Source organism: Semicossyphus pulcher, unplaced genomic scaffold (genome assembly GCF_022749685.1).
Source record: "Semicossyphus pulcher isolate SPU_LCO1_2020_fin unplaced genomic scaffold, fSemPul1.0.p SCAF_28, whole genome shotgun sequence".
NCBI classification, from domain to species: Eukaryota; Metazoa; Chordata; class Actinopteri; order Labriformes; family Labridae; genus Semicossyphus; species Semicossyphus pulcher.
This window is the reverse complement of record NW_027211702.1, coordinates 1998543-2013668: the sequence shown is the minus strand read 5'-3', so window position 1 is coordinate 2013668 and position 15126 is coordinate 1998543. Positions and strand designations below refer to the sequence as shown.

The window sequence follows — 15126 nt, the reverse complement described above, 5'->3', positions numbered from 1 at the left end:
TTTTTATATTTTAGGCAACTACAAAAAATCTGGAATGATATTAACATATGTAAATTGCATGCACACATTTGACTGTTCAACAAATAATCATTGACAAAGTTCAACGAATAACAGCAAGTAAATTAGATGTGTTTCTGTGCATAAAAGTGAGCTGATTTCTTCTCTACAAGGAGTTTGGTTCGGTTTGGTTCCTGCAGACATGTGCACTCACAGAAAGCGTGCAACTTGCCATAGAAAAGTCTGCATTAGAGCACGTATGCATTTGACCATTTATGGATATAGGTGGAAAAATCTTAAAGACCCTATGAGCAGTGTTACAAAAACCTCTTTGCAAAAGTCCTAAAGCAAAGTGTCTCCACTCACCCTTGCCTCCCGGCTTACTAAATGGTATCACCTCTCCTTCCCCCTATTTTATCAGTGCCCCCCTTCGTCTTGGTGGCCTTCCTCCTCTTCCTCCGACATTTACCTGACATCTCCTCGCTGACACCAGCAATTTGACCACCCTCCTCCTCACCACCAGCATCAAGGCCCCATATGTGGTCAAGGAGGAGAAGGAGGAGGAAGGGGAGGGGAGGGGAGGGATCTCCACAGCTCTGCTGATTTACTGCCCTGCTTCCTTGACTGTGGCTCCAGGCGACGGGGCCAATGCCAAACCTGCATTGGGCAGCACCTTGTGCTTGTTAGATTAATTTTATGGCTCTTGTCACTGCATGTCCCAAGTGTCTTTCCTGACTGAGCTACACCTCACTTAAAGCTATCACCAGATTCCATTTAACAATATGTGCCCAATTCTAGAAAATGCAGCAATGGGTGATTGCTTTACAATGACGCTGTTTAGTATGTAAAGAGCTGAGGGGCTGAATCCTGCACACAGCCGGATGAGAGGAAATGGTCGGCTTGTTAGGTGGACTCCATCTACAATAAAAGCAGTGCTGTTGTTAGTGCGTGACTGACTCAAAGAATTTGAACAGGTCTGACATTCAAGGAGCTCTGACCCATAAAACATTACTGTGATTCTGTCAGTTTGACCACACAAAACTGACTGCAGCTGCTTTGCACACAACAGGAACAACTATTAGTTAACATGCTGCTATGCGTCTCCGTTGCTCAGTTTGTACTGAGATCATTTCAGTTCCTCTTGTTAAACGGCTCGCTGACACACACGCACACTGCCTCAGAAAATTTGCCTGAGAGATTGAAGTCAAATAATCACAATATTAAAGAAATTACTCCCCTGGAAAGAGTTCATATGAGACTCTTTAGAGAGGGTTTAAATATTCTGCCCTCTAGGAAGAAGGCTAAGCTGTCTGGAGTGTAGCAGAACATTTCAAATGACTTGAATAATAATGAAAAGATGCACTACACCAGCAGAAGTATGTGAACACCTGAACATCAAACCAATATGTGACTGCTGAATATATCAGCCTGACACAATAGACGTTTGTATGCCGCTCTACCGGTCCTCAATATTTAAATTTGTTCTCAAGGCAAAACTCAAAGCCAGAGTTTACCGTCTGTACCTGCTCACTTTGAACCTCACGCTCGCAGTGTTATACTGTTAGAAAACTTTCCCCAAGTCAGAAAATAGTGTGAAAAAGCTCAACCAAAAGTCGAGTCAGGCTATAATGGGCACATTATGGGACTTAATCAAATATTTTACTTTGGGTATAACATTATTAGAAACTATAGAGTCTTGCAGTTTGTAATTGCCTGAAGGCTCAATAACAGTTTGGCTATATTTGATCAAAATAACCTCTAAAAAATGTTCAGGCTGCAAACAACATTTTCCTTCTCATCTGGATGAGGTGGCATGTTGCCTTAGAGAGAGTGCAACATGCTAGACATGCCATTAGAAAAACAATAACTTGGAGAGTCTTCCCAACCTCATCCCGGTTATAACAAACCTCTTGCATTTAGCCTTCCCAGCTGCAATAATTATGCAACAGGAGGTGGGATAATGCATGCTACCCACTCATGCTATAACGATGACCACATATAGCCCTCAGCATATCCTCCACAACACCTGCATAATGGACTTAGAGAAGAGCAGCATGGTAAAGGGGGAGACATCTCCCGCATTGTTTGTTTGTGTTGGTGGTGATGAAAATGGAAAAAGCAGAACAACAAGAAAACAAAAGCAAAATCTCACATTTGACCAAATCTGCTTGCAGCTGTTAAACACTGCATTGAATGCTCTCTCTCTCTCTCTCTCCGTCTCTCTCTTTTTTTTTTCTCCCACGCGCGCGCCTGCACACACGCGCGCACGCGTCCCCCACACAGCTAGGCGCGCACTCGCGAACCTGCTCGCCGATGCACCGCACAGGAGCCCCTGACAGTGCCCGAGCTTCTGCCTGTGATCGCTGCCTGGCGTCTCCTCCGCTCCGCTGGATGTTTGCGCAGAGGACACCTGCCTCCGCTGGTCACTGCATCGATTTCTGCACCGACCGCCGCGGAACAATCGAGCGCGTTTTCACCTCTTAACTTTTGCAACGTGTGACGGTTTTTCTTCTTCTTCTATTGTTTCGTGCACCTGTTCTAAGACTATGTTTTTATCGGGAGAAAAGACCCTGTAAATCCATGCGTTTGACTTCCAATTTTGGGCTTGATGGAATGGTTACTGGTGACGGATCTGGAAAGTTGCGTTGCGCCAGGGAGCATGGGCGCAAACTTTAAAAGCTTTTTATAATCAAGAGACAGTTTTTAGAATGAAGGCAGGTGAGTCAACCCCAGCGTGAGAGGCGCGCAAAGCTCCGGGGCTCTCCAGTTACAGACAAGGAAAAAGCACGGAGGAAGTCGTGATCTGTGCGGTGGATTGCGCCACGGAGGACGGAGGGAACGCACCGATGAGACATCATGGGTAAGTAAGTGGAGGGCTGTCTCATTCTGAAACGATTACCGCCAGAGTAAGAGCCCCGGGAGTCTGCAAATCAGCACTAATAATAGTTGAGCGCACTTGTGGTCCTTACAATAACAGCATGGGTTGTTTTTTTCCCTCCTTGGCGCATCTGTGAGTGTTTGGATGTTCAGAAAATTCCCTCAAATCTTCCTCGGCTGATATTGTCAGTGTTTCAAAGCAGTACTTTTCGCCTATTTTTCTGCTAATATTTCCTGCGTATTTTCTGCCTTAAAGAACATCCTCACTAAAAGGTTTTCCCTCTCTAGTCATGAATTAAAAAACTAACTGCAGGCGAGAGTGTGTCTGCTTCAGAATACGAGGGGAGAAGACAAAAATGCCCTCACCTATGTGATGTGGAAGTGATGAAGCCAAAAATCTGTCTCAGTCGACGCGGTGCCAGTGCACAACGAGTTTAAGCTCAATAATAGCCCATTATTTTTCAGCTGACGTCCTTTTTGCGGAACCTGAAATGACAAGTTTATTTACCAAATGCCAAAACTGACTTTAAATGGACGAAATGTGGTGAGATGTATCTTGGGGACGTGTCCCCCACAGCTCCTCCGGTCCTTCAAATCACAGCCCTGACATGTTTTGACTCCGTCCTATTTCTTCTACCTCCTCTCTTCTCCTGACAGCTCTGGGCACCTACAATCTCATCCCACACTGCCTATCACCTCCTCCATTTTACTGACTGTGGGTGCTCCAAAGCCTCACAAACCCACACTTCTCTTTAGTGTTCCAGCTAGGGGCTTGCGTTCATTTTTTGTGCATTTTTTTTGTGGGGATGTCAAAGGATCTGTGGGTGTTCAGAATTGTCACTGACTATGCGATGAAACGATGTGGACTTTGAAGCAGTCTCACGATGTTTCAAGCCCTTTCTTTCAGTGCAACTTTTGCTGTTGAATATCTCACTGAAGGATCATTATTCATACGTAGGCACGCGCAGCTATGCGCGCTGCACACACAGAACAGGGCATGTGTGATATTAGGTGCAGAGGTAGGCACATGGGTTGTTGTTAAACTGATTTCTGTTGCCGTTTTGTAACATTTGTTTATCCCTAAATGCACTGAAAAGCTGACAGGCTGGAGGGATGCATGTGGCCCACATCTGTACAGAAATGAGGCATTTCCCAAATAATGAGCAGCTTAGTGCAACTAATGAGCACATACTGCTACAATTTTAATTATGTCATCACAATTATGAGCCAAAATAAGAGGGTGCATTTGTTTGGATATCAAGTCTTTCTACTTAAGCTCCCTCACTGCATCCACAAAGTCTCCATGCATTGCCTTTTTCCCCCTCACACTAACACATATAGAGATGAAATGGGGGGGAAAGTGTTTATCTCCACGAGGGCTGAATTTTTCTGAATATGACAATGAAACTTAACATGAAAATGATGTTGGTATCATTATTTTCACAGAGGGGCTGAGTCAGTTTTGGCATTGTTTGAGAGCAGCATTGGGTTGCAGCAATATTGTTAAATCACTTTTTGACTAACAATCATTGTACACAATCATTGTGGGCATTGTACACAGTCTAAGTGTGTACAATGTCTATTGCAATTTCTTTGGGAATCGTTTTTCTCACAGCACTGAAGTCCTATTTGTTAGTTCCAGAAGCTGGAACTAACAAATAGCTGGATAAATGATTAAAATTATCACAAAAATTGTTGCCAACAAATAATGTTATTAAATTATGTTTTTAATGAATAACACAAACATGCTTCTGATAACCAGGCCCAACACTGAGAAATTCGAATTGCAAGCTGTGAAATGTATCTGCAGCTCTTCCTCCCAAAAGAACAACAAAAAACGGCTCAGACAAGCCACACTTCGAGGTGACAGAAAAGAAAGGGCAGGGGAAAGGAGTGCAGGAGTCATTGTGAACAACTGAACAGCCTCATGGTCTCGCCTGCTGTAGTAGAACTGCTTAGGCAAGAGCAGCAGCACAATTACGCTCAAATAACCTTCAATTTATTCAATAATCCATCAGTTTCTTACAACAGCCAGAGACAGTAATTGGTCCACAGAGCAGACTCCTGCAAAACCTAAGCTGAATTTGTTTTGTTTTTTCTAAGAAGTAACCTGTGGACACACTTTCCATTCCACTTCTCTAAGCTTATAACAGTGCAGATAATTAGAGGATTCAATGATATTCACCACTGGCAACAGAAACTTTCCTTACAGCTGGAAGAACATTATGCATTCTTAGACAATAGATTTGGAGCAAGTCTCTCGGCTTTTTAAATTAATTACCAGAGTCCAACTGCAAAGTTTTAATTAGATTTAGAAACTACGTTCAACTGAAAGATGAAGTTCTTGTATCATACAGATTCAAGTCACTCACAATTCTGTCTGGTTTTATAGTTGTTATAGTTCCAGAGCCATGCTGCAGTTTGTCTGATAAAGAAATATCCATCAGGTAAAGAGGAAAGCTAACTAACCTTGAACGCTCTAAATGGCCTCAGCTGTAGCTCTTTAAAAAGCTGAAGCAATCAATAAGAATTACTCTTTCAGTGTTGAGGCATGCTTCCTGATTCTGAGCTTGACTGAAAGTCCCCATCAGGCAATGTTCGAAACAGTTTAATAATATTCATTTCAGCACTACCCACACACGCCATCAAACCGTCATAACACAGAACGTCACATCACACTCCCTCACTCTTCCTCTAGGTTATTCATTTTAAGTTTTTTGTTGGTGTGGTTGTTGTGTAGACTGCTGGGCTTTCTTCTGTAGTGACACCTCTTCCGAGTTTGTGTTTTTCTTCTTTTTTTCATTTTGTATTTTCCTTGAAGTTCTGAAAGACTTCCCCAAACAATGCACATTGAAGTCATGCAGTGAGATATGGGCAGAGACACAAAACTGAGAACAAAGTCTGGCAGTAAACACGTTGAGCTGAGCTTGCACAAAAAAATGAAAGAAAGACTGCAACAAGAAGGACATGATATTGCATTATCTATTTTTTTTATTTCACTGCAGCCTACGTTTGGCTGGCATGGGTTCGTACATTTGATTTTGTCCACATTTTCATATTTTTGGAGATTAATTAATATATTGGTCCACCAGCCTAGATGAAAACAAATCTAATCTGCCATCTCTGTTTTTGAGGTTTGGGCACGTTTGGTTGAATATTCATCATTTTTAGTTGTTTGAAGCAATTTTTTTGTTTAATTTCTCTGTATCATAAACTCTCATGACCAAATAACCAACAACCACAGTTAAAGTTCTGGGGGAAAAAAGCATCCCTAAAAAAAACACCCATAGTTATTTATTCAGTTTGACAGTCAAAAACCCGACAGACTTTGTGAGTGTCTTTCTGTTTAAATTTGATTGACAGTGGCCGTAAGCAAACCCCACAACTGCCAATATATTACGGTTCAAATGGTGCTAAATCCTAATCGGTGCATGAAAGTATGTGACATCCCCGCGCCCGATTTGAAGCAAAGAGAAGTCTTCCCTAAAAAATACAGATACAGAAATCTTTCTGTGTGAAATAACATGAACTGCTGAACTTTAACAGAGAAAAAACGTGAGTTGTGTCGCAGCCGATCGCTCAGCATGACGCTGGAATTAGGTCTTCGGGGCCTTTAAACAAATGACCCTTTCTGTCATTTTTCTGATGAGGACAGCCTCTTTATGTGAAGTATGGGAGCCTAGAAGGGACATGGGAAAAACTTGGGAAAGTGGGGAATGATCTATTTTTGGGGGTGTTCTCACAAAGGTTTAAACACACAGAGGTTAATGCTCTACCTGGTTACATTGACACCTGAGAAACAGAACAATAAGCACCAACAATGGGTAAATACCTGGTCATAATGTTAATAACAGCACCGTAATGCGAACACGTGAGCTAATCCTGAGTGGGCCATTGCACAGAGCAGGTGAATTTTAACATCTTTCACAATGGACACAATTTATGGAGTTAATTGTATCGAGTACATTTAAAACTGTTGGAGCTTTTTAACATATATGCTGCTTGTGTTGTGTTTTTAAATGGACCACTGTGCGCCCCGCAGCTTCGACCTCAAGTGAGGGAGACCCCGGTATGCCTCCGATCAATCTCGGATCCCATCGGCTATAGTCTGACGACAATATAGCCACACTAAATGGCATAAACGACTTCCAGTCAAGACTTTATCTTCCGCGTGCTGCATTGTTTACAGATAAAGAAACAGTTTTTCTTGTGATTTACTTTAATTGACGGGTCTTACCTTTGCCGAAATTTCATGATGCAGATTAGTAAGAAGTAAAAATGAAGCTTTGTCAGGTCTGTCCTCAAGAGGAGAAGAAAACTATTTTTAAAATGCTCGTTTGTTGAACGGAGGTCGGATCGATCATTTCTGATGCATTTGAGGAAGTCGGGAAATCCAAAAGCAGCTCTCGTGACACTGCGTCAGGGAATTTATCTCAAGTTTAAAAGTAAATTCTTTGTATGTAATTACTTTTGTGCCAGATTGATGGTATTCATTCAACTACCATTTAAAAGCACAAACTGCACAATTGTGCTTTTATTTTGAAGGATTCATTTTGGATTTGCAAAGAAAGAAAACAAGGATATGTCTTTTATTTCCTCCCCACTGAAATGTTTTCCTTTGTATCACTAATTCAGTCTCCACACGTAGCAGCGGTGTGAAGGCCATTTCAAATGATTAAGATAGAAATCATACTAAACATACTAAAGTCTATTTCAAGGTAAAACGAGTCAGCTCAGGAGCACACAGCAGACATGAATACATTGAAAATGATGCACAGACACGCTCATCAGCCATGATGTGGACTCCCCAGGCTTTTCAGCAGACTCGCCTCACAGTGGCCAAAACATCTCGGTTTGTGCTGATCTTTTGACATCAGCACTCATATCGATCAACGCAACTCTCTGCCTCCCTGCACAGATTTCTAAACACTTAACTTGTGTGTGTCTGTGTGTGCGCCTGGGTCCATGGGAAGGCCAGCTTCAGTGAAGTTCCTGATAAGTGAGACTGGCCAAAGAAGAGTTTTAGCTGTCACTTTTTGACAGGCTGGGGCTGGATGTTAAGCGCTGTGGGTCCAATGTTGAAGACTTTCTGTGATTCAGTGGATGCAACCATTCACTGCTGAAATAAGCAGGCAGAATTTAAACAATTAAACTATCCAACCAAGTTTTCTGATTGGACTAGAGCAGGGGTTCTCAAACTTTTTCTGTCAAGCCCCCCCTTGGAGAAAGAAAAATTTCCAGGCCCCCCTCAATCCCCCAAAATGTCACAAAAGGGTGAAGTTTAACTTTTATTGAAAGAAAGTCAAGATCCTGACCATTCCTTTCACTTTTCTCTGAGTAATTTGCTGTGCAAAAAAACCCAACTATTTCAATTGCTCCATCAGACTTTTTTAAATAGAAATATAATAAAATGTGCAATAACTTTTTCAGAACAATAACAATAAAGTTCAATCAGTGCTAAAAAAAAAAACAGTGTTTCCGCTACATACATTTTGCAGTGGCGGCCCTGAAACAGTGACAGGAGTCACAGGACATCAATCACACGTGAAGTCGTAGCAACCAAATAAACAACAGCGGGACCAGTTTACTCCTCACAGTGTTCTAACGTTAAAAGAGGGTCCGACATCAGGCGCTCTCTGTCCGCACACGATCATATGCAGTTCTGTTACGCAATCTAATCTAAACAATCATATTGTGTATCTCCGTACGTCCCTACTGTAAATGCATTGATTGTCGCTGTTTATAAAGCTTATAAAAAGGTGCAGATGTCATTTGGTAACAATCGATCGCTCGTTTTGATCGCTACATCATTAATAACGTCCCTCGTGCACACTCGGCTCACGTGCTGTTTTGAATTGCGAGAGAAAATATTTAACTTTTGTAACTTAATTAAACAGACGGCTGATGAGGGCAGTCAACAAAGCAGACGGAGAGACAGACAGATAGAGGGGGGCGGGGCCAGCAGCTGTGCAGAGAGCAGAGGTACAGGTGTGTTGGGGGAGTGAAGCAAAGCAAAGCGAAGTGATCAGATTAAAGTTGATTGTGAATTAAAACTTAATACAGTGAAGAAAAGAGTACAATTATAGTGTGGAAGTCTACATGTGATTTGCTTCTCACAGAAATCATTGACATATGCGAGGGCAACGCGTTTTTGTACTGTGCCACCCAAAAATGAGTCCGGGTTGTCCAACGTCAAAACATAGTTCCGCCTGCTACATTTTCCAAAGAAAAAAAACCACACAGGAGCCCCCCCAGGGGTCGCGGCGGCATGACAGGGGGGCCACAGTTTGAGAATAACTAGACTAGAGGCATTCCAGGGGCGCTGATAGTACGATAGTTTGAGGACTTGATCTATATGTATCACACGGTTATGAATAACGTTCATATGTTACATTATTAACAGAAAACTTGCCAAGATTATAAAAAACTTTGCATTGCAGGATGAAAATATATGCTAAGATAATATTTGAATAAAAGGTATCTGTTATGGCTTTTTAGTGTTGTATGGCGCTTGTAGACTGTTGTATAAAATGACATAATATCACAGTCGAGGTCGTGCTGTCGTACTCAGCATCAGCACGGCTTTGATTATCACTGGCTGTGACCATTACAGCCATGCTGACACTAAGAGCAGCAGCACAACCTTGAGTTTGATATCACTTAAACCTACAAAATGGAGGGACACCTGCAAGCTAGTTCAGGCAGGCAACTCGAGCTGCTGATTTCATACTTGACATACGTCATTCTCCACAATCACCAGACAAACAGCGATCTATTTAACGATATAATCGCGAAGATCTCAGTTCCGTTCTCTTTGGCGGCACCTATGGCTATCTACGGTAATTGTGGGAGCACACTTGCCAGATATCCAGACAGTGTTGCATGTGTGACGTCCACGGTTGAATCCAGTTGTAACAGTTGATTTTCCTCCCTGACGGTCGCTTTCCTTTTTAGACTGTTTGCCTTCATCTGAGTGGATTTTCACTTATTTTTGAAGTTGTATCTGTAGTCATCGATCTGTTCTTTGTTTGTTCAGCCATAGTAGATTACTGTTAACTTGCAACACTTGCAGAGACTGGAAAAGCAGCCGCCTAGCTCCGCCTACCCTCTCTGGCAGACCAACCACTGCTGGGTGATGAAAACGCATCACTAACTGGGCTAGCTGCGATTTTTTTCAGTAAAAGTTGCACTAGACACCCAGTCTGTAATACTGCATATGCAAAGGCTTTCATCAGTGGGCCATAGGCTCAATCACCATTGTGTTACCTCATTCAGTGATAGATAGTGATTTAAATGAAAATCTTTGAGATTATTAATTAAAGCTGCAAGATTTCCGGCCTCTCCCTCTGCCACTACTCATTGCCTCCACTGCCCTGCACCAGTACTTATTCCCATGCATTCAGGCTCACTACCACCCCAGCATCCACCTGCAGGCTAGAGGGATTAAGATATTATCTCATCACTCCTTGAATTTCGGCATGTAAAACAAATCTGTGAGGAGTGATGAGGCCGGAGCCTAGACACCAAACACAAGCTTTGTACTGCTGCTGCAATGCATGTTTCAAAATATTACAAACGTGCGTTGTCTGACTGAAGTGGACTTCTTAAATTTCATTTCTTTAATTCCCTATTCATGCAATCTTTATATCTTTCATCATATTAAAATGGTATGCTTCACAAACATGCTTACACACTCCAGTCATAAGGCTCAAAATCACTGAAATATAAGGCCGCCATGGCTGAGAGCAAGCTGGAAGCACCAGACCGGAAAGGTTTGGCTGAGGCTCCTCTAAAAAGTCACTTTTCCAACTGACCTTCCATCCAACACTTCTCATTACAGCTGCCTTTTTCCGCAGCGGGCAGCGAGTGCTGTAGCACAAAACCTGCCGGTGTGAAAATAGTGACATTCACAATAACCAATTAGCCTTTTTTGAAAGGTCTCGCTTCTTGCAAATTATATTTTACACCCTTGACATATAAACTAAGTGGCTCCTACAAATAGGCTGTAACAGGTACTGATAGATATGAAACAAACTGTGTGTGATTCACTCCCATCATTTGTTCTTTGTTTTAGGTTTGTTTGTCAGTTTGTCAGAATCAACTAAAAAAGCACAGAATTTTGATAAACAATTCCTTAATTGATTGATGGATTGATTATTTCTGGTTTATCATTATTATTAAATTGAAAAACTGTTCTCGTTTCAGCCTCTCAAATGTGCGCTTTTGCTGCTTTATTTCTGTCTTATATTGCTGTAAATGTAATATATAAGTTCTTGAACTGTTGGACGTACCTTTTGGTGTTTAAGTAAAGAAAAATATAGTTCCTCTGCTTCAGTATTTCCAATGCTTGCACTGTGACACTTGTCTTGCACTGCTATAGTTTAAAAAGGAGGAGTACCTTTCACAAGGCTGGACCAGGAAGTTTTACAATTGAGACACATTTTTAAATCCCCCCCAAAACAATCACTGATTCCTTTGCATCGTGAACAAACTGTGTCCAGCGGAAAAAACTTTAGCACTCTCTCTCACACTCTTCGCTGAGATAGCTTTTTATGTATATATATTTTACACAGAAACCTCCAAATTTCAAATTTCTTTCTTTCAAATTTTCTGTAGGGTTTGGTTACTTTTCCTGCCGTCCCTTCACTGCAGCTGTCCCTCAGACCTGCAGCCTGCTAGCTTCACTGTAGCTAACATAACTATATAAAATAACCTTGTCTTTCCGCTTTACTTTAGTTGATTTAGAAACACTCTAACAGAGATGTGGACTTGAGACTTGTGACTTGACTTGATGCATGATGACTCGGATGACTTGCGTGTGTTCATAAGTTTGAATGTTAGCTATCAAATATAAAATGATAAAATTCAATGTTGTCAAATTTCTGTCTAACTATCAAGTATGTATGCACTGCAAACTGGGAATCATTGAGCAAAGATGACTCGGTCACAACACTGCCCTCTAATATCAAACATGTTCAAAATTAATTTAGTGTCGTTATCACTAAGATGCTATAAATATATTTTTACTATATCGATTACACAAATTGTGTTATCTTAATGCTGTAACTTAGCTTCACTGTGGCTTTCTTTACCTACAGTTTAATTGTAGCATACATTCAGAACTGCAAACAAAAACAGTAGTCAAAGCTGTCTGTTTATACTGTGTGGTTACTGAAAGTTAATGAACACCTGCCAGCCAATCAGAGTTCAGAGTTCTTATTGGCCTTGAATGATAAACACGTCAATCAATAGACATGGCGTCCAGCAAGGCTGCACTGCACTTACAGTGAGAAGCTATTGAACGTAACAGGCAGTTTCTCTTGTGAATAAATACGAATTCCATAAACCTCATGTTGCTTATCCCATTGATCTGGGATGTAAATGATTAGAGTTAGAGAATCCATACACCTAATCATGGCCTGAGGTCTTTAAGAGGTCATAATTTATTCTCTTTTTTCCTTTAAAAAAAGGGCCAGCAGGGAAAGCTAGAGCAATCTGTCTGCCATTCCCCTCTTTCACTGTTATGCTTGAGTAGATCATGGACTCATAAGGCCTCAGTAACTACATCCCTCACAAACCTGACAGAATAACAGAGCTAACAAAAAGGACTGCTCGTTTTATTTTATGTTGAATGGATGCCACCCCATTTAAGCTGTATTTTTGCTGTTACTGATACTAACCAGCAGCGCTCTAATTTTCCATATATCTTCTTCCTCTTCTGCTATTGTGTGTATTTGGGTCTGGCACTCCTATCATGTGTGTGAAGCTCCAGAAGTAGTAAAATAAGCTTTTATCGTAAATCTCCACTTTTATACTGCTTCATGCTTTTTCTGTGCGTTGAAATTACAGCCTTCTCCAATTTTCAAATTAATGGGCGTAAAATAATGGCTTTTAAGTGTGTAAAAGGTACTTCATTTCAATATTGTAATGCCAATGCCTTCAATTAATCACCGTTGCATGATGGGGCCCCGTGACTGCTAATATGTCACGTACTTCTGTGCCCGGAAAGTATTTATAATTTTATGTGCCTTAAATCTGAGTGAACACACTCAATAATGTAATATATCACACATGCCGTACTGCCCTGGAATTTTGCTTGCCTAAGCTCGATCACACATCACACACTTTAAAACCCTTGGCTCCCGTGTCAGAGAGGAAGACAGTGGAGGGGAGGAGGGGGAGGCAGGAGGCGGGATGAAGGAAGTCGGTATGTAAGGCTTAAAGTTCTGTAAAAAGTCGTATTAAAAGTAGCATCCTGTTTCCCCCTGAAGGGATAATGTTCACTGTTTTTGAAGGACAGATCATAAAGTACTATGGTTATGGACAGAAAAGAAATGTATCTTAATCTAAATTCTAGCTTCTACATTGTAACTCTAAAGTTTATAACCTTGAGAAGCAGCCACAAAGAAACCCTTCCTTTTAATGTGCACAACCTGTGCTACACTGGACCATTTAATAAGAAATAGTAGATATATTTTGTTTTCTAGCGCACTTTTCATTTCTTTGAAGTGCCCCAGCGTGCGGCCTTAACACTGTTGGCCAACCCACTTGGGCACTCTGGGTAATAGCCTTTGCATCAGTGCTCAGAGCACCGTGCATTCAAATGAAATATCAACTTGTCGCGCGGCCAAGGAAGACGACAGCCGGCTCTGTTGGGCCTGCCAGAATCCACTCTGTCTTCGGGGGGGAGCACTCTCACTTTTATGGGGTTTTCAGAAAGGTTGCCTTTGGAACATGACCGTAGGTGAGGTAATTGGCCAAAAGATATATTTTAGGAAATGATGTAATCTTTTAAGTTTGCTGTTTTGTGCATTTGTAAGCCCATTTTAGTTGACATTTAGTGTGAACATTAGAGGACAACTTCAGCAAACCAGTCCCTGTAGTTGAGCCCAGAGGGACACTGGAGCACAGAGCCTGCACTTTAATTGATATTTATGGCTACTGTTGCCTCTTTAGCAGATGTAAATTGTGTTAAAGCATTATTTGTTGCACACAATAAAAGAAAGAGCAAGGTGCTTTAGTTTGCTTACTTATGCAGTTGAGGCTGAATTGCCCATCTTGGTATTCTGTAAAGGCACTGTTCCACTTACTGAAGTGCATCACTGTGGGTTTTACAAATAAGACAGGGAATTTACAATCACCTTAGAAATTAGGTTCTACTGTTTCCAAAAAGTATAGGTTTTATAATCAGATATGGAATCTAGTTTTAACCTCAGAAACAGGAAAGCAAATATCTCATACCTCATACTTAATTAAGGATCAATTAGCCACATGTGTTTTTGGAGGATGGCAGCAAACCTATAAAGTACTTGGTTGAGTTTTACACTTGAAGAAAAATCCCTGTCCGCTCACTCCGCTGAAGGTATGTGATACAAAATAAATCTATGAAACGGTATAAAAACTAGCAGCCTTTCAAACAATCCACTGCAGTCCATTGTTAAAAATAAGTGTAAAAAACAGGCTTAGGACTTGAAAGTTGTAAGGCATAGATTAACATTTGCGATAACTAAACTGGTGAAGCCCATACTTTATTGCTGTGCTCCACGTTGTTCAAATCTCCAAGATATAACATCTCTTGGAGAGATAAAATCTCTAAAAGCCTCTGGCTCTGATTGGTCATGCTCTTCTAAGATGAGAGAGCCAGGTAAACAGATGTGTGGAGCTTACCACTTGAGATCAAATCTCTTCTGAGAGGGAGCAGATATAAATGCCTGCCTGAAGCACGGCTGTAGTATTTTATTTTATTTTATTTGTACGGTTCTAACTTCAAGGAATCCTTTCCAATTTAGAGACATGTATAGATTCTGTGTTTTTTTTTTTTAAGATCCTAACAACTCAGACATATTTTACTTTGTAATATAGCATTTTAGCTTTCTAATTATTATATCAATTTTAAGTGGATTAAGTCTAGCTGTGGAGGTTAATGTATGCATGAGCATGGATTCAGCATCTATGTCTGTAGGTATGAGTTTGTTAAGTTCATAAGAACATGGTGCTCTGTTAAGTACTTCAGAATCAGAATCGGTGTTTATTGCCAAGTATAGCCACAGAACTAGAATAAAATTAAGTAAAAGACTTAATAAAAAATATATATAATATATATATATATATATATATATATATATGAATAAAAAATATGAATAAGAATAAAAATATAAAAAGCAATACTACACACAGGTGTGATTAAAACTGTACAGGTGTGCAGGATATTGAACAGTGCAAAGAGCTTACGGTATTAAATTAAAAACAGTG

General features: G+C 40.9%; 1 protein-coding gene across 2 annotated transcripts in view; it reads left to right on the top strand.

The window, feature by feature from the left end:
• The first annotated feature begins 2455 nt into the window (after positions 1-2455).
• lrrtm4l1 (leucine rich repeat transmembrane neuronal 4 like 1) overlaps positions 2456-15126 on the top strand; it is a 57710-nt gene continuing 45039 nt past the window's right edge. For both annotated transcript variants that reach the window (XM_069677183.1, XM_069677184.1), the window contains exon 1: positions 2456-2857. In XM_069677183.1, the coding sequence (XP_069533284.1) occupies positions 2854-2857 (4 nt within the window). In that variant the 5' untranslated portion in view covers positions 2456-2853. The remainder of the gene's footprint in view (positions 2858-15126) is intronic.